General features: G+C 32.6%; 1 protein-coding gene and 1 long non-coding RNA gene across 2 annotated transcripts in view; both read left to right on the top strand.

Annotated features, from left to right (window-relative positions):
- Nucleotides 1–21,767, top strand: part of LOC149491103 (glutamate receptor 1-like) — a 178,663-nt gene that overhangs the window by 111,291 nt on the left and 45,605 nt on the right. The window contains exon 5 of the mRNA XM_089706868.1: nt 7,652–7,778. Coding sequence (XP_089562994.1) covers nt 7,652–7,778 — 127 coding nt within the window. The remainder of the gene's footprint in view (nt 1–7,651; nt 7,779–21,767) is intronic.
- Nucleotides 11,418–12,373, top strand: LOC149491104 (uncharacterized). The gene is made up of 3 exons (XR_016316055.1): nt 11,418–11,973; nt 12,100–12,161; nt 12,236–12,373. It is a non-coding gene; the product is annotated as an uncharacterized LOC149491104 (long non-coding RNA).

Genomic DNA, 21,767 nt, shown 5'->3' with positions numbered 1-21,767 from the left:
CCTAGAAGTGTGAATTAATATGATGTAGATTTTAGAAGTAAAAAAGCTTGCAATGTTTCGTAAATTTTAAATCTTACTCAAAACATTATAATCGTCTTTTTGTATTTGACTACAATCGATTTGAATTAACTATTGCTTAAAAAGATATCTATCACTTTAATAAGCTGTTTGTAACATACTCTCCGTACAGAAAGAACATCATATAAAAGTGAAGTGAAGTGAAGTACCATGTCCCTAAGTGGGGTAAGGGGCAAATGCATAATGCACCTGTTTCACTGATCGATTTTCTTTAGGGACAAGTAGGTGATCAGCCTTCTGTGTCCTACCAGACCAAGACATGTTTTTTCTTCGTCTCCACCGGGAATCGAACCGAGGACCCCTCGGTGCTACGCTCACGCGTCAACCACTGTACCAAGGAGGCGGTCAAGAACATCATATACCTACTTATAATTATTTGGAAAACGTATAATTAAACTGAATTTACTACGTGTTGTAAATCAGCCATGCATCAGGCTTCAGCTTATTGTAATTAAGTAACTTGTAATTGACGTAAATTCGTTAATCGCTCTTTTGCATTTATCACACGTTTAATGAAAGCAGTGGGCTTATCCAAGTAATTAAATTTACATTATAATATGCTGTTATATTAATCCTGGTAGTACCAGTTAGATCCTGAGCTTTGACATTCCATAAATATGTTTCTATCTCGCATTAACTATAATTTAAAACGCTCTTAACAATTTCCTGTTTTGGGATGGGATTTTTATACAATCTCTCACGTATTTTATTCGATCCAAGAATGCGAGCCATAGCCATATTGCGATCTATTGCAACAACAATAATTCAACACACAACAAAAATCTTACTCAAATATTAAAACACGAATTCTCTTCGATAAAACAAAAGCTAAATTCTCGAGTAATTATACGTAGTTGCCAATCAAAATAATTCGGCGAAACGTACATTATATGCCAATAAAACCAACATAAACATAAATAGAAATCCACATAAATTGTGTTCACCGCAAATTAGTTTGCCTTACTATACTCCGAAACCGCTAGTACACTAAACTTAAACATGGGAGACATGACTTTGCTATGCAAGCGGGAAAAGCAATGAATTCCTAATTAATTTCTAAATACTTGATAGTTTAACAATGCAAATCAATGTAGCATAGTGTAGCATCTTCAATCGTATATATTATATCGTATAAATATGACTATAAACACAAAACAGTGCCAATATTTGTTTAAACATAATAATATATTAAATATTAGTAAAACCTAGTGTGGTATTATATTATCTGTGGTAAAATTCTACTATTTTAGTAAAATATACTTACAACAAGACTTACACCCAACGCAACATATTAAGAAGGGTACAAAATGGTTTTTGCATCAATATACTGAAAAATACAACGCAGTATTATACATTATCTAAAATATTGTGTACCTACGTTAATATAAGAAGCCTTCTTAATTAAAACTTTTTTTTGTATTTTTTTTTTATTTAAATATGTGGCAGCATGTCAAATATCGTAATATTTATTTTGGTTTTATTCATTTATTTTCTATTACAAAGCTTTTTCGAAAAAGTACAATTTCAAATTTATATTTGATCCATTGTTTTACAAGATTTTGATTTATCAAAAAAACTTATTGACAAAATAAATATAAAATATGAGCAAAGAGTGAAATGTCCGCTCATTCTATTATTTTTGTGTAAACTATTTTAAATGCTAAATGCAAACCAAATACGAAATTTCCGCATTGTATAGATTTTCGTTTATATTTGGACCTAGTTGCGTGCTGATCAGCGGCCATATTGTGAACGCTTAATCAAAAGCAAACACTATATTTAGTAAATTGATTCGTTTGAATGTATATCATCTTTTAGAAACCCTTTGCACAGTTGATTATATGCATAGCCAAAAATATATTATACTAGCTTTCCACACGCGGCTTCGCGTTTTCAAAGAAAAAACCCGCATAGTTCCCATTCCCGTGGGATTTCCGAGATAAAACCTATCCTATGTGTTAATCCAAGTTACCCTCTTTATGTGTGCTAAATTTCATTGTAATCGAGTAGTATTTGCGTGAATGTGTAACAAACATACATACATACACATACATCCATCCTCAAAAACTTTCGCATTTATAATATTATATTAGTAGGATAAGATAGGATAGGATAGGATAGGATAGGATAGGATAGGATTGTTATATTATGTAAAAACTGTCAATTTAAATAAAAATAACATCGGCTGCTCCGAAGTAACAATACCGCCGTAAAAGCTGCCGCTATTAAAATAACATTTTTAATAATAGCACTCTAAAATTTTCATAAAAGAAAAGAATAATTATTTGCAATTCCCACGTTTATGGAGTAATATTTTGTTCAAACTAAGACATTTTTTATCGTGAAAATTTCCTTAAAATTCGCGAAGAGAGCACTCGGTTGATGACAATACATTTTTCGCGTTACTTGAGCTATTGCCTTGAGAGCATTGACGGGACTGTATTTGCATAACATGTTATTGCAGTCAAAAACGACGATCGATAGAACGTTTTTATTATTGTGTAGTAAAACAACATTTATTTTTAAGTACGGCAAAGTATAATTATACTATTTAAAGAAAATAATAAAAGAACTGTTTAATCTGTGTTTTTTTATTATCTGTGGTAAGTTATGACAGCATTCCACAGACAGCGCGTATTTTTTAATTCAATGCAATTATCAGTAAATTTAGATGATTTATCCAATCACAAGAATCGAATTATTTAGATATTTTAAATTTTTAATTAAAAATTAATTATCTTTTTTTCATCTTCATAATATTTTGTACCTAGTCAAGTTCCAGCGACCGCGGGATGTCTTTTAAAAAAAAGATATTATAATTTAGATGGATTTTAATTAAGGTTTTCATTAATTAAGGTCTGTACAATAACATGGTTAGCGTGTAACTGTCATATTATATTAAGTTTAAACAATACCACGATCTGGAGATCGCGTCTTCTTAGAAATGATTAGGGATATCGTCGTGACGGTTAAGTGGGCGATTCTCCGTAATCACTTCCTTACAATTCATAACAATTATTGCAACAAAGTGGATACATTGCTGCAAGTATTAATATTTAGGTAAACTACAAAAATATGGGTTCAGCGGGTTTTGGATGTATGAGCTACACCAACACCACGTGTTATTTATTAAATTAATCGTAAGTAATACATATTAATAATAAAATTTTCATGTGACGTCACATTCTGAAGTTAAATTGGAACGTAAAGTTTGTATGGTTTTTATAAATTAAATCTGCTGCGGAAAGATCGAAGAAATAAGATAATATTTTATTATAAATATTATGTTATTTTCCGCCCGTGATTAAAAAGTTTTGATCAGAGTGAACTTCATAAACATCACAAGCAAACTTTTTAGATTTCCATAATATCTGCATCTTATTAAGTATTTTAATTCAAATTTAATTTTCTCGTAAAACTAATTACGTAAAGGCTGGCACTATCTTTATATAAAACTTATTTTATAATAAAGTAAATATAAAAATATTACACATTCTTACGTTGCATTTTGACTTCGTAAAAATTCATTAATTTATGTATGTCTTTAGTTTTTTTATTGCATGTAAATTATTGTTAATGTTAATTTCCTTATTTCATTTATGTGTCTTAACATATTTATAATATCTTGAGTATTCTTATTGTTATTATGCCAGTGGCACACTATCACAGGATATTTTTAGCACATTTTCAGTTCAAATGCAAATAAAATATAACCAAAATTGACCAAAAAATAGCGCAATTTTGAAATAAAAATAGTAATTAAATGATGCTCTAGCAATTGAAACAGCAAGCGGTCTTTTTTAAATTTAAATTAAATGTATGCCAATGCTTATTTATTCCTGCTAAAAACCTGGATTAGTGTTGTTGAAATTATCACTCGACATTATACGACGTTTGGAGCATGTCCAAAGCCTATTTTGGCGGAAGAGTATCGTTGTATGCCTATCATGGAAAACAGTATTATCAGAATTATATTTTAGGTACATCTATTAGACTGCCAGCTGCTGTCGCACTTGATTATAAACTAAAATTGTTGATTATAAACATTTTGACAGTCGATAATACATTCAAATCTTCGTCAATGTCCCTATTTACTGCTTCACTGATCTTCTATTTTCCGGACATAATATCCTATGGATATACTATAGATTATATTGAATAGTTTCAGTGTATTTCAACTGATTTCAGATTAGCTGTTTAAGCGCGATTGACATGCTAACATCCGACGATATCCAGAGACTCATATTCCTGTATTAGTGTATTAGAGGAACTATCGGCAAGCAGCATGAATATTTCAATCTCAAACGTAAAATGATATCCCATTTCATACTAATCGTATTCGCCCTAAATGACGTTGTTTGACAAGGCTGCGTTTACAGAGTTGCGCACATTTTAAGGCGCGGGTCAAACACAAGCGGCGCGGGCGCGGGCGTGCCATAAGCGCACCTCTTGAATCTGTTTTGCACCACGTCCTTCTTATACATTTTGTATGAAAGAATTTTGGAAAGGCGACGAGGCGGCACGCCACGGTTGCGCCGCGGGCGTACCGCAGGCGTACCGCAGGCGCGCTTCCCCCATCGCATCCAAATAGAGGTCAATTCACGGTCATACACAATCAAAAACAAATCGGGTGGTAGGAGACGGTAGCCTGTCAGTCAAAAATGTGTTCTCTCTGTGTGGAATTATATAGAGCTGCTATTACATACCCTTCTTCGTTTTGTTTTTAAAGGTGAATTGAATTAATCGATGAAATGATTTACACAGGTGATGGCAGTAGGGAAAGTAAAAATGAAGAAGAGCATAATGAAAGTTCCCATGTATTTACAATGTCAGAAATAAAGATAATCCTGATTTTGATTGTGTTTTTTATTTATTTGTAATTGTAATAATATTGTGGAATGATCAGTACTGTAAATACTTTTGAACTGAGATTTTAATGATAAGATTTATATGGTTTAAATGTAAACCTGTGTTTGAAAACCATATTTTATCTATACTAATATTATAAAGAGGAAAGGTTTGTATGTATGTATGGTTTTCACGCATAAACTACTGGACCGATTTTGATGACATTTGGCACAGATAATCTTTAGACCCTGAGAAAGAACATAGGCTACCTTTTATTGCGAAATATGTACCACGGGCGAAGCCGGGGCGGACCGCTAGTACAATATAAATTTTGTGTTATTTTAACCTTCTTTTCTTCCATCATTACACCAGTACTACTTTAAAATTACTTTAAAAGTACTATAAAATTTTCCAAGTAAATTCCAACATTTCCAACAAAGATATATTTGCAATCGTGGGGTTATCCTCGCTATTTACTTACAAGGAATTATCAAAACAAAATCGTTACTTTCAAATTAATGTTAAACTCTTTTAGCACAAAAAACATAATTTTACTAAATTATGCATGAAGAAAATGCATTTAACCACTCTATATAAATATCATTTTCGGACGCCAACAGCGCGCCCGATGCGCGCCGGCAGGCGCGCCGGCAGCGCGCCCGAGGCGCGCCGGCAGGCGCACCGGCAGCGCGCCCGAGGCGCGCCGGCAGGCGCGCCCGCGGTGCGCCCGATGCGCGCCGCGCCGCTTGTATATGTCCCGCGCCTAACATGATAAACACCGAAATGTACACATCCGTATAAACATCATAAATTTCCCCTAATAATTACTGAAATACCACAATGATTTTCGCGCTATTAATTAGTGGAAAATACGTTTATCTTAATGAGTTTAACGTTAGTATACGGTGAATGTGCGAATTGTTTCAATGTTGTATCTTTACAATTCCTTTATATGTCGTATAATTTCCAGAATAAGGGTAGTAAGGGAAGAAGTCTTGGGTATTTTTAAATTATTATCAGAGGTCATGTTTTTGTAAAATTTTCTGGTTGCGAACAAACACACGTGATCATCTTTCATACAAATTGTTAATCTTTTATCTAAGATTCGCTCTATCTCTTCTGTGTATGTTAACATTCACCTGTGTGTGTCCGATTAAAGTATGAATAATTAATTAAATACAGTTTCTGATTTACACTAGCCAATTTGGTGATTGTCGACAAAAATCGGTACGTCTTAACATAGACTTACCTATATATTCGGATATGCACAGTAACATATATTTAAACATCACTTGCTGATTATCATGATTTCTAAAAACCTCCATATGTGTTTGATAAAGTATTTTACTAGTAGTTTTATTAACTTAGCCAGTATAAATAAATTGCGTTTTCTATTTTGCTATACATAAATTTTCCTCTAAAACAATAGGGATTATTTCATAGAAGATATTAAAATGTTATTACAATTCTTCTTCCTACGCAGAAAATTGCAGCTAATATACAATGTTTTATGTTAAAAATAAACAATGAAGACGCGGCTATTACACTTTTTATTTTCTTGCGCTTAGGATGCAATAACAGGCATTTATTAATTTTCTTGTAATAGCGTTTAGTTTATTTATATTACAAGTAAACAAAATCTGTTATTGAATTGATTTGCATTTAATTGAGAGGTATTTATGATGTGTTAAAAGTACCCATTCTTTATTCTTATCCAGTTTCTTTAATAATTAGGAAGTAACGCTCGAAAATTCATCCAAAACTATCTTCCATTATCTAGTTGTATTGCCGTGAAAACTTAAAAAATGTACAAATATAGAAAACGTTAAACCTACGTTATAATAATATCTATTAAACTGACTAATATAAATAATATCTAATAAACGAATATACCTACCCTTAAAAACTACAAAAATCTGTTAGAACTCTTACACCAATTACTGTACTCAATAAAATTCAACAGAAGAATGCCGGCTCCATCATACTACACCAATAAAATACGTCACAGAAATAATTAAAAGTCCCCCAGTATTGTCCGAACTTGATTGCAGTGGAATTATAAAATTAAGCAATACGTACGTCGGTATTTCATTCAAGAACATACACATTTTTGTAGAATTCCTACTAAGTTGTCTAATAACACTAGCATTGGAGTTCTTCATTACTCGCTATCGTGACTGGAATTTTTCATCTGTATGTCGTACGGAGTTAGCCGTAAATTAATCTTCTACTTTCGTTTTGTGACCGCTGATAACTTTCTAGAGGGTGGCTTATTTCAAAGTATTTCCAATACAGCCAGTTTTCTATCGTATTTTATACTTTGTCCTTATGATGATGTATTTCGCCAATGATAGTTATTGTAACAAATTTTTATTTTATTTTAATTATTTTATGACAATTCAAGTTTTTAGCATTCTCAATATCGAACCAATTTGAATACAAATAGACATAATAATTATCTTATATATAAAATTCTCGTGTCACAATGTTAGTCTGCATACTCCTCCGAAACGGGTGGACCGATTCTCATGAAATTTTCTGTGCATATCGGGTAAGTCTGAGAATCGGCCAACATCTATTTTTCATATGTACCACGGGCGAAGCCGGGGCGGACCGCTAGTATTATCTATTATTTAAGAATTTTCCCATTTAAAAATAAACAGTCCCTTTATTCCCATAAACAGAAATACCTATATCATAATCTAAATTTCTTTTGTCTATATAGGTGTTATCTTCGATATCAGGCACGGACTACGCGGTGAGCCTCCGACCCGACTACCACCGAGCGATCATGGATACAATCCGACATTACGGCTGGTCCAACATCATTTACATCTATGACTCGCATGATGGTAAGTACTTTTTTATATTTTATTTTAATATAGGTTTAGAGATGAACTGTAAATAAAGAGAAAGATGGAAGGTAATGATATATGATGCTTCATAAGCAGCTAAAGATATTTTACTTGAGTGACTTATATTTGTGTTTTCTATACATATTTGGAATTGTATTTTAAACGGCTTCTAGAGAGTTCTTCAGGTTAATTCGAAAATTGTAGATAAAATAATATAGGTTTGAACTTTGCATAAAATAGAATTATGAAAATTTGTTCACTGAATAGTACCTACAGGTGAAAACATAATTATTTACGCATTGAAGGTTTTACCTCAATATAAACTTTATCAAATATTTGCAAATTAAACATAAATAATAAAGTTCCTAATTAACATGAATGATTATAATTTATGATTGATTAAGAAATCCCTTTCAGTTATCAAATGGAATTCTACAAACAGCCAATAATGTTATCCACAGTTTAACATACATTGAACATTGCAATCAATAGTTACCGTTGTCTGTCTAAATAATCGAATTAGTTACGATTACAGATTAGATGTATCGCTATTATTTAATCCCCTCCGGGAATTTGCATTTCGAATTAAATAGCTTGATTAATGTAAGCAATGCATTTAATATGACATTAATTTTAAAAGTGAAGTCCCGTGTCCCCTGGTGGGGTAAGGGGCAGATGCATTATGCATACATCTGTTTCACTGGTCTATTTTTCTTTAGGATCAGCTTTCTGTGTCCTGCTAGACCGAGACAATTTTTTTTCTTCGCCTCCACTTGGAATCGAACCCAGGAGCCCTCGATACTACGCTCACGCGTCAACCACTGTACCTCTCTATCTTAGGCGCGGGTCAAACACAAGCGGCGCGGGCGCGGGCGTGCCATAAGCGCACCTCTTGAATCTGTTTTGCACCACGTCCTTCTTATACATTTTGTATGAAAGAATTTTGGAAAGGCGACGAGGCGGCACGCCACGGTTGCGCCGCGGGCGTACCGCAGGCGCGCTTCCCCCATCGCATCCAAATAGAGGTCAATTCACGGTCATACACAATCAAAAACAAATCGGGTGGTAGGAGACGGTAGCCTGTCAGTCAAAAATGTGTTCTCTCTGTGTGGAATTATATAGAGCTGCTATTACATACCCTTCTTCGTTTTGTTTTTAAAGGTGAATTGAATTAATCGATGAAATGATTTACACAGGTGATGGCAGTAGGGAAAGTGAAAATGAAGAAGAGCATAATGAAAGTTCCCATGTATTTACAATGTCAGAAATAAAGATAATCCTGATTTTGATTGTGTTTTTTATTTATTTGTAATTGTAATAATATTGTGGAATGATCAGTACTGTAAATACTTTTGAACTGAGATTTTAATGATAAGATTTATATGGTTTAAATGTAAACCTGTGTTTGAAAACCATATTTTATCTATACTAATATTATAAAGAGGAAAGGTTTGTATGTATGTATGTATGTATGTATGTATGTATGTATGTATGTATGTATGTATGTATGTATGGTTTTCACGCATAAACTAGGTACTGGACCGATTTTGATGAAATTTGGCACAGATAATCTTTAGACCCTGAGAAAGAACATAGGCTACCTTTTATTGCGAAATATGTACCACGGGCGAAGCCGGGGCGGACCGCTAGTACAATATAAATTTTGTGTTATTTTAACCTTCTTTTCTTCCATCATTACACCAGTACTACTTTAAAATTACTTTAAAAGTATGTACTATAAAATTTTCCAAGTAAATTCCAACATTTCCAACAAAGATATATTTGCAATCGTGGGGTTATCCTCGCTATTTACTTACAAGGAATTATCAAAACAAAATCGTTACTTTCAAATTAATGTTAATCTCTTTTAGCACAAAAAACATAATTTTACTAAATTATGCATGAAGAAAATGCATTTAACCACTCTATATAAATATCATTTTCGGACGCCAACAGCGTGCCCGATGCGCGCCGGCAGTGCGCCCGCGGTGCGCCCGATGCGCGCCGCGCCGCTTGTATATGTCCCGCGCCAGGAAGGGGTCAAATTGAATTTTAAAAGTCATTGCTAAATACAGTGTCAATCAAACTGATATTAATGGAGAAAAGTTTTTGAAGAAAGATTGATGTTGTGTATGGATCATTAACCCAAGTACTGTTGTTACTGTGTTTATCAAAATGTTTTTGAAAACACATTTTATATACGATAGCTATGTTGAAAACATTTGTAAGGAGATATGTAAACGAAAGACCGCTCTACCGATGACGCGATCAAGTCCAAAATCTTTTCGGTGTACGGTTTAAATAAACAGAGTTACTTGATGAAAAATTCTTGAAGCATTGATCGAAGTTATTCACAAAAGATTATAATTTATATATTTCTTATCTCATCTTATAACGTCAACACAACTTAGCTTATTCAATAAAATTTAAAACGTTATTGAGTCTTCAGATACCCTTGAAATGAAACATTGAGAGCAAACATGGAAATTGTATAATGTAGATGTTTTCAAGATTGTTAAAGTATTGCATAGCTGATATGAACAGAGATAATATTCTGTACAAACATCGTACAAACATCATCTTATCGAGAATATCGCAAATATGCATTGTTCAAAACCACGTAAGCCGTTTAGCGATATTTAACTAAATTATATAAAAAATGAAATATACGGATCCCACGATATATTTATTAAGATCTGCGTCTCTTGGTTTCATCCGCGTAAGTGAGTTTAATTTTCCTAATCCTCACTCCGAAGGTAGCCTAAGTTACTCCTTATTTCACCAGCTATCTGTCAGTGAAAGTCCCGTCAAAATCGGTACAGCTGTTCCAGAGATTATCCAGAACAAATAGACAAACATATGAATTTATAAACGGTTATTCTAATATTACAAACAGTCCCATTTTATTATTGGTATAGATAACGTATGGAGGTAGGTACCTTAATAGTCAATTAGCTTGTACGCGGCGTTCTAATTAGGGTATATGCATTTTATATGTACTCTAATGCGATGTGCATATCCCCATACCGTGTGCGATACCGCGAAGAAACATTATCAAGCGCTAATGGGACGCTAGTTTCAAACAATGACATACCGACTTAGCTGTAATATGTTTACAGGATTGTACATCGTGACGTAATAATAATAATAGAGAAACGAGTCTTTAGCTTAGACACAGAATACTTAATAGTAGCTAATGGCTTAGCTATCACTCTATCATTGCATTCCGATTAAAAGCACTATAACTATGTCTAAATATATACTAGCGATTTTTTAAATTGCGTTTGTCTTGAGAACTGTCGTAAATCTATCCACGATAGTACTTACCACTCTGTCTAAGAGTGTGTTTTTTCTTCCACGATTAAAATAAGTAGATTAGTAAAATATACGTAGTACAGATATTGATCTATCTTACATTCTAGGTAATGCAATTGTTATTTTTCTCTATACTCTTTATTCATATGAATTTTCGAGTTCAAGGATATCATAGCATTGAGAACGTGACTAGTCTTTGAAAAGGAAACAAAAATAGAACAATATTTATCACAAGTACTGCAACAATGTAACATCAATGCAATTGCAAAGCATTGTTGTACTATAGGTTCGTAAAATGTTTAAGGGGATGAATTAATTTTTCTAACATTTACGGCCCTTTTCAAACCTTCGTAATTTTTATATTAACAAAGTTGTCGTGATGAAAATTCTTGACAAGAAAGTTCAATAGTAACACAATACGTCTATCGTTTTAGAAACATGATTCCATGATATTTTCTCGATAGAAAAAAATTACAAAGTTCTCATTGTTATTTTTTTTTAATCTCTGGCATCTTCAAAATAACAAACGTAAAGTTACGACTTTTTGGATATTAACTATAAAATATACAACCTATACGTCTACCGAGTTAGAATTTTGAAATATGCGATGGATTTGAAATAAACAAGAAATACTTGAAATTAGCGCGCGACCAGCCAATATAGCGAGAGCCGCCCTGTACCTTCCCACCCCGATCGCTGCACGAGTCATTCCCGCTACGGCCGTCACACGGGGAACTTGTGTCGCTCGCGCAATCGTAACAAAGGGTGACAACACGATAAGACAAAATGAGACAAATGGGGACAATAAAGAAAATAAGAAGAAGAAACATAAAGGTTGGAGGAAAAAGAATGCTTACAATTGGAACAAATTAATGAAGTAAGTTGGTTTTATTTTAAATTTGATGATAATTGTTTTATAGACGATGTTTGATATGTACCCCTGTTTTAAGTACATAACGAATGTGTAAGATTTTTTCATGCATAGCATAGATAATCTTTTCAGAAATCCGGAATCCAGATGGAAAATAAACCCACTGATTGTTCACAATGTGAACCCACTCCTTCGTAAGTACCTTTATTCAGTCAAAAATGTATGTTATCAACGCTCTACTGGTTTTATCGCATGATTCCATTTTTAGCAAAAAGCAACAAAGTGCAAAGAAATAAAAAATCATGGTGAACTTAGTGGAAGTATGGTGGACTGTAATGTGGAACAGGAGCTCATTGGAGTAGTATTATATTTAAAAAAAATACGAAAAAATTTCAAGAATTACATTTCTTATTAGTTAGGTGGTAGATAAGTATGTTGTATAAAGAATTTGATGTTGATATCTGTGCGGGAAATTGCTTAGTACTAAAACAGGTTTATATTCATATTTACATAGTAATGTGAGTTTTCATTTCGAAAAATTTTGTGTAAGTATATAAAATTGAGTATTTATATTTATTTATTTATATATTTATTATTTCTTAGTACATATTAAGTTAAATAATTTTTTTTGTGTTGTATTGTTAGCATGCACCTAGCTATATTTCAGTGAGGAAGAGGGAACTTCCCTACTACAGGTCTATATGACTTAAAAGGGAAGTTCCAAATGTTTGTGACCACACCGCCATGCTGACCAATAAATAAATTGTTTAAATTGTTTAATGGTTTAAATTAAATTGAGTTCCTGGGTGATCTGGAAACACAATTGGGCCCGGAAGATGGCGCTGCAGTCACTCCTCCTAATCACATGAACCGATTTGGATGAATATTTGTGTGCACATTTCATTGTTGTGGGATGATTTGTTGATTCGTTTTCACATTAGCTAATATTATGTATTTTTGTTGTTAGAAATTAAACTTAATTTAATGTTTATAATACATTATTATTGGTATAAATAAGCCAGTATTCGTCTCACATTGCTGTACCTGCCTACCTAGTACCTACCCTACCAGGGCCTAACTTTGTTCTGGCTATTTTATTTTGATTATTTGTAATGAATAATTACAATTATAATAGAGTGCAAAAAATAAATATATGCGTCAATATATTTTGTGTTTTTTTTAAACAATTTTTTTATTTAAAAAAATATCATTCCGACCGCGGCTTTGCCCGCGTGGAATTAGGTTATATCGTGAATCCTGTTTTATCCCACAGAAGTGTTCAGTTCGGATAAAAAGTATCCTATGTGTAAATCCAGGCAATTAGCTATATTTTATCAAAATTGGTAATGTAGTCTTGACGTGATTAAGTAACAACTAACAAAAAAATATACAAATTAACGTCCAAAGTTTCGCATCAGTTTTACTGTATTAGTGATATCTTCCACTCTTGACTTTGACTGAGAAGAATTAGGGTTTATAACTTCTTTCAGAAATAGTACCTTTCATTTCTGGGCATGACGTAATATCTACGTCAGCATCAAATTCTATCTAAATCAATTCAGTAGTCCGCGTTATTGAATACCATTTCATTTTTTCAGAGTAACAATATCTTTTGTTATTTTAAAGATTATTTATAACCTGTATTATTTTTTAATAAAGTAAACATTACGAAATAATAATAATTATTAATAATGTCTAAGTAGTTGTTAAAAAGAAGATTATTTGTTTATAAGCAAGAAAATAAAACCAATAAATCAACAATTAAATATATGTATAACAATATTATAACTGTATGACGACTCCATACATGTTTGTCCCGAGTCGACCAGCGGCAGCGCGGCGAGATTGCAAAGAATGACTTCGCGCACACCCGCGTTCGCGATAGCGAGCTATTAGACTCCGCCCGCCAAGCAGTGGATTTTTTTTTGTGTATCGTCTTAATATATTATTGTGTTCATTCCATGTATATAAGGCCAATTTGATGCTCATAGCAATCCAATTTTAACTTGGTCAGTACTGAAACCAAATAAATACCAAACGAAAATTAATTGTACCAATCCCTTTGACATAACATATTTTGTCATACCACAGAATTATGAATCTGGATTATTATCCGTTCTAATTGAATGTGCCACATGTATTTACGAGTTTCCTGTAACATTCGCACGTTGCAATTTGTGAGGGGAACATGCGGCACGGTGCGCGGTGATATGTTTTATACATCACACGCTCCACTTAAGTCGCGTATCGAACGAGATGAAATATTTTCACCGTCTCGATTCACTGGGACGTGTCAATATATATTTTGCTGACCTATCGTAAATCAGCTACATTGCCAATTTATGTTTTCATGCTCTTGGCTGGATTTAATGTCGTCTCGATTTCATGTTTCAATATTCACTGTTTCAAATTACGGGGCACATGTGCAGTATTAGACAAAACCCACGCTGGCTTACAAAAGTCGTAACTACAATTTCATATGCGTAGACGTCTCGGAGAATAAAAGTTAGACGACTAGAAACAGTTTAAAGAATCGTGTCGTCATGAATTTTAGTTTATCTCTGTTGTAGCTCAAATTACATGTTCCTTTGTCATAAGTTTATGTTTAAACGAACAAGATGAAGGTTCTTAATAAATCTATATTTTTTTTAATCTGGAAAAATCCAAACATTTACCTGGTTACATTATGATATACAACTGAATAAAGCCTTTCTATTTACACAGTTCATACAAATTAAACTTGATTGATCTACGCCTATCTATCCTGTTGAAGTTTTAATTTAGTCCACGTTTATTTCTGCGCAAAATCGATCAACTATAAAACTTTTGCACATGTTAAAAGTGAGACTAGAACTAATTTAGCAATATCTAAAAGTTTTTGTTTGCGTACATATTATACGAACTATTACAAACTATGAATTGACTTTTAAAAGGTAGTGGATTGCAATGTTTGCTTTATTTATAGTCATTAACATCGATTGCACTTTTTAAAAGTGTTCTTGCGAAGTTCCGTTTCTTTAAAGATGAAGAATAAAAAGAGAATAAATAAGTCTTTCGTAGTTAAAACTTTTTCTATAATTTGTGCTATTTAGAAAATAAACAAATTCAATGAATGTGTTCATGTGTGTGTGTGTGTGTGTTTGTGTATTTTGTGTACCTGTAGAGTTGTTCTTTCTTACGATTGTTGTTTCACATTTTGAAAGAAAGTAGGAGCAATAATAACTCAATAAAAAATAGTTCAACATATAAAATACATAATATTAGCATAGTATTACAATATTATTTCCTATTGTAATACTGTGATATTAGACAAATAAAAATGACAACTGTAAACGTTATCAGATATTGAATAACATAATTTCATTTCACGTAGGACAATCAACAATAATTCTTCCAAAAAATTTTACGGGCAAATTTACTAGCAGCATAAAACATGGCTTCTATTTGCTGAAAGAACGAAGTCTCCATATTTTTCAACAAATATATATCAGTGATACAATGTCTAAAAGTTAAACTAATATAGCGTATTTAAAGTCTGTTTGCCTAGTAAACAATCCAGAACGGGTCTCAAATAATGCCCTTAATTTCTAAATAAACGCTCAAACCCAGGAAATACTAAATGCGGTTATTGTAAGCCATTACATACAAAATGGTTTACCAAAGACTTTTAACGGGAATCTTGTTACGGTTGCGGAGTAAATTTCGTTTATGTCACAATCAGAGAATCACCTAGGTATTGAAGAGCATTTTGTGAACACTACAGCTCGTTTACATATAAACGTTCTTTGTTCTCTATTGTGTGTTTGTGGAATGTGGATTTTTGGTGTGTGAAATGGATATGAAGATTTTATGGAATGTTAAAATTACTAAACTCCTCTACTCCTACTTCTCTTAAAATAAATTAACGATATTGTTATTTGCAAAAAGTGAAATAGATTTGTGCAAATATAATCGATTTATTCATTTAATTAATCGATTATTTATTTACTAATTATAAATTTTTTGAAGCGTAGTCTTACGACTTTTTAACTTTCTTTATTAGATAATTTTTATTATAAAGATAATTACTATGTCTTTAATTTTGAAATTTACATCGATAATAAAACGGAGTTTCATTTCGAAATTACTGATTTTATATAGACTATAGAGATTACTAAAAAAACATTTTATAAATATTGGTTGTAACTACAACATTCTGTATACTTATATTATGTATATTTATGGCCTACAGCAAGAAAAAAGTTATAACCTTAGTATTACAGTCGTTACACGTTACTAAAAGAGTGACGTGAATATAAATGAAGAAAGTATAAAAATAAGTGCGTCAAAACATTTGGAAATAATGATGTAAAATGTAATTATATACTTTTTATGGTCGAAACCGAGGGTCACCTGTAAGGAAGTGTGTTGAAAACAAATGAAAGAAAGATTTCGCCATATTAAATATATTTGATAATAACAAAACATCGTTAAAGCTTTTAAATTCTGTGTTTTTATGTTAATGCTATTTTGTATACCTATAAATTATGGTAAATATTTGATATAATTATTTAATTAACGCTCGTAGATATTTATCATTCGATTATAGATAACATTGATTTGTAGATTCAGTTCGTGGTAAATTACTAAATGAATGTGACCAAAAACCTAATCGATTCATGAATAATAATATCCATCGATTAATCTGCTAAAATTATTTATGTATCTCTATGTCAAAAATCATAGCACAGAGATCAGAAAAACCGACTTTCAAACGCAGGAGTTGCATAAATATAATATTGCAGGATTTTCTCTGCTGTAAACCGATTCTAAAGTCTATTTCTATACTAAGGAGTTCTCCCACAGAAGTCCCATGTATACTTTATTGGTATTTTTGTTTATTTTTTAAATACACTATTATAGCTCTTCAAAATAATATCGACGTCTATTGAAGTGAAACTTCTTTAGGCGCGTTGAGAGTAAAATTTCAAGGTCGCGTCATGGCAATACCGTCACGTCATGGAGTAAGGCGACGATTTTGGTATCTTTGAATCTTGCTACAGAGTTTCACTTCTGACAAGTATGTGTAAACTAAATTTAGTTTATGTTGAGACACGATAAATCCAACATCTTGTGTTAACTCTAAATTACAAAGCAAACTTGAATAGAAGACAATTTATAGTGAACATATAATGTAGACACATGTTAGTTTCCATCACGTTGATCTAATACAATAATTGTTAGTATTAGTTACATGCTAAAATGGTTGTAGACCTAAATTACTCAACTAAATATTGTAATGACTAGCTTAATATAATATGTAAATCTGTTTGTTATAAGTATAAGACATTGGAAACTCATTCCAGAAACGGAGGATAATGAAGAAAATTGTAACCCAAATTTAGCGAATCTAAATTATATAGGTATCTAAATTATATATTTGTAATAGACCACGTATTGCATTAGTTATTATCAGAAAAGAACTTGTAAAATTTCTGATATCTGAATAATTTGCAACTTTAATTACTGAATGTAGAAAAAAGTCCAATCGCAAAAATGTACAAAAGCCCCAAATCTATTTGAACGGGTGATCGATCAGCGAAACTTCATAAAAAGCAGCTTACGAAATGAATGCGCACCCTATTTTAATAGATTACTAAGAACTGTAATCACTGAATTTACAAAAGCGGCCGGCAGTCAAATTTTCTTTTAAATCGGGAAGCTTATAAGATGTCGAGATAGCGATATCAAGAGCTTAGGCTGCGTTTTCACAAGAGATGTGAGGGGCAAATGTATAGGTGTGGATGTCTAGCTGTGCATGTCTTTCAATGTGTAGAAGTTTCCACCAAAAGTTGTGCAAGGAAAATGTGCGGTGCGAGAATGCGTTAAAATGTCTTCTATTACTCAAAATTAAAGAACTAATAAACACACCTCGAACACATTCCTCGCATACATCTCTCGCTTATTTTGTATGCATAAAGATCTAGCACCGCTGAGTCGTTTCCACCAGAGCTGAGCTGATCCAGGTGAGGAAAATGTAGCGATACTTTTGGTTATTTACAAACACATCCCTCGCTATGTATCCTCGCACATCTGGTGAAAACGCAGCCTAACAGAAATAAAGCTGAGATCAGCCTGCAATCTGAGTAATAAACGGGGTGACCACGCTGCTAGATTCCATGGGACGGTTATATCTAGCAGTTGCACCTGTTATATAATAACTGAGCTTTCAAGATTGCTATATCTTTTTATATGTAATATGAACCTTTGTTTCTAGTGTTTCCGAGAAGGTACGATATGCATGAATGTATTTATAAGAAGAATACTTCAAATAATTAAACGTAATCTACGAAACGATAAGAAGGATAATGTAATCAATACTATAACATAGTTTTAAATATTAAAATTATAAGCGACAGTCTTTTTAATACTAGGTAATTATTACAACAGAAATATATTCAAACCTGGAATATGTTATTACATATTCCAGGTTTGAATATGTTTCTGAAAAACTATTGTTTTAATTATTATGCTATGGCCAATTCGTTACAACTTAAAAATTTAATTCACAAGAAATTTTGCTACCGATCATTTTAAGTAATTATTTTTATTATTATCCATTAAAATTAACATTAAGATTTGAATTAACAAGGTACATCTTACACCAATAAATAAAACATGAACGTAATTCGTACATAATGTTAAGTTTGAAAATGAGATTAATTACAGCTCTTTGCAAAAATGTTAAAACGCGTAGCTTACATTTTCGTTTCTAGTTTTCAACTGTGAAAGTCGATTACTGTAATTACTGCGCTGTAAAACTGTTGTTTAAATTTTGTATTCCAATTATAATAAAAAAAAATCGAGAACAGTTTCTATGTTACAAAACATCAAGCACGATTTGATCTCAAACGCAGTTAGTTTTACTAAACTATGTATTCACATATGGATGTTATACTTTAATTTGTTATCTATGTAGTAACTAATTACGGAAATTTCTGATATTGCCCACGTATATCGCGTCATAATTATCGCGTCACAAGTCAACGAATATACACCTACACCTACTTCCATGTAGTTGCAATTGTCCCATTCCCACCGCCGCCAATTATTTCGCCCTTAGTGGCTGGTCATTATTCATAATGCGCGGGCATTATGAAAAATACCTCCATTCAGCTTGGGCCAAAACATAAATACTGCAATTGTTACAAACTTGAAACGCTATTTTCAAGAAACTTGACAAACACGCATTTTAAAATCATTTTTAAATATAAACAGGGTCTTAAGATTATAGGAATCCTCTTGAAATGTATGAAAACGTGCTTGGTTGCGTGACCGAGGCTTTCGAGACACAGTTGGCGTCTTAGCGAAGAAATCACACCTGACAGAGCACGGATATTGAACATTTAGAAGTACTAAAAACCAACTAAAAGGTTTTAAATGGTCCATTGTGCAAAGTCCAATAAAGAGACAATTTAATACAATTGTCAAGATTCTAAAGACTATCCCAGAGATAGTTACATAGTATTAATTGAGAGAGCAGCTAAAAAACAGACAAAAAAACTTATTTTAAACAAGCTTCCACGGGTGGCTTCGCTCAAATAGACACCAGTTATCCTAGTCAAGCTTCTCCTTACTCCAGTTTAAGAACATATTATATTATTATTTAAATACATCTATCACTACGAAGTACGAACAAATAGAATTAAATTGGTTTAAATAATTATAATACATAGTAAATTTATTGACAATTCTTTCTATTCCGTCCTATTAAGCAATAATTGACCCTTGTGGTAATAACTTAATCTGCACAAAGGACTAACAATTTTGGCTACAAGCTAATTAAATATATATGAAAATAAAATGAAATAGCTTGAATATTTCAATTTGGTATTAGTCTGGTTCAATCTCAGGAAATCTGACGACACACAAACATTTTCATTCTAATCCTTGAATTCCTAACCTATTGGGACTTTATACGAGAATTGTTTTGAAAAATACTCAGATAGAGTATCATAATATTAGGATCTGAAACATGAAAAGAAAATTGCTTTATTATTATGTAGTACAACTTACTTACAAACTAGCCAGAATTTATATAAAATCGAAGTAAATATAATTCATTAGAACAAATAAATGAAGTTACCTAAGTTTATTTTCTCACATGCGAAAACTGTTTCCATTCAAGAACCGATGTTGTTAAATTAATCGTATTTTACAATAATCCTGCGTTCTTCACAATTTTATGGCATTATAGCATTTAAAATTTAAAGCAGCTTGTTTTTGGAACGACACAAGAGAGCAATATATTTTATTCACACGAAAATACCTTCACGTGGAAACGATTACATATGTATTCATTATAATTGGCATTAAATGATTACACTGTGAAATAATAAAGGGCAATTGGTAATATTCATGAGAAGCAATTTATTGGTGTAATTACAAGAAGACTATCTTACATTGTAATTGTGATGTTAATTTTATTATTTCCTATAATGAGGACATGATTCGGGCTTTGGAGTGATTTTTGATGCGATAAGCAGTAGTAGCTATGTGTTTATTTTGTCTAATGTCAAATGTACAACGTTATAGCCAAAGCACACCCCGGACACTCCATACAAAATCATCGTTTTGACAGTCACACTGTAGAGACTGCAAATGTGTGTGTTAACGCTTTATGGTTGGCACATTTGTGACTAGCGTAAAAAAAATTCGCGTTTTTCTGATGAAATACATCCGTAAACAGCACAATATCTAACCATTTTCTACGAAAAACGATAATCACAAATCCAAAATAATAAAATTACTTTAAGTCAATTTGATTAATGTTGTCAATCTTCGTTGCGTATCGTCCTTGCAGAAAAATATGGCCCACTTTATGTCTGATCGCGCGGGGGTGAGGTAAGGTTAATTTTGGCGGGAGGCGGAGAGTGTCCGTTCTGTAGCGTTTAGCTACTATTATGTATTCTGTGGCCAAAGCACTATTAATTAATGTAATTCAAGAGAAGATTTGACGACAGGATACTACTAAAGTCTAGGAGGCCAAATATATTCGTAAAGTTGAAAGACTTTACATACATAAATAATATTCTATAAATGCTATTGCACACATAATATATAATAGTTAGACAGTAGCAGTCATAGAACGAAAGAAAACAGCAAACATGCATCAGTCCTCTTTTCATAGCAAACATTCTGTTTGGCACAAATGTCACGATCTAGTTACATCAGCTTCTGAGTATTATAGTGTAACGTCTCATGAGGATTTTTTTTTTTTATTAATCTCTATATACATAAAATTCTCGTGTCACAATGTCAGTTACCATACTCCTCGGAAAGGGCTGCATCGGTTCTTATTAAATTTGTGTGCCTGTTGGGTATATCTGATAATCGACAACTATTTTTCATACCCCTAAGTGTAAGGCAGAACAACGTTTGCCGGGACAGCTAGTAATGTATAATATCGTAACGACTGCACTGTTCATTATTTCAGACAGTATATCGATTACCCACTTAAAGCTGATCGCCCCAAAAGACCGTGAACGTCGTGGTTGCGACAGCAGAATCTGTGACATAATCTTAGTACATTCAGTGTGACTGACGTAAATGGAGAATATAATTGAAACACCTAATCGTGTAGCTCCACACAGCCAACAATGGCGCGTGATCCCTGCATTGTACCAACAGAATACGTTGGATTTACCGGCACTGAATAAAATAACCTAGCGACTCGATTCACTCCAGTAAACGCTTCAGTAATCACATTCCACAACTGTTTCCTGGCCAAATGCGAAAGAAGCTGGAAAGAATCCCTGTCT

Source organism: Colias philodice, chromosome 1 (assembly GCF_061535455.1).
Source record: "Colias philodice isolate Cphi_HAF_F1 chromosome 1, ilColPhil1 Martin Lab GWU primary, whole genome shotgun sequence".
NCBI lineage: Eukaryota > Metazoa > Arthropoda > Insecta > Lepidoptera > Pieridae > Colias > Colias philodice.
This window is presented reverse-complemented; position numbering and strand designations above follow the sequence as displayed.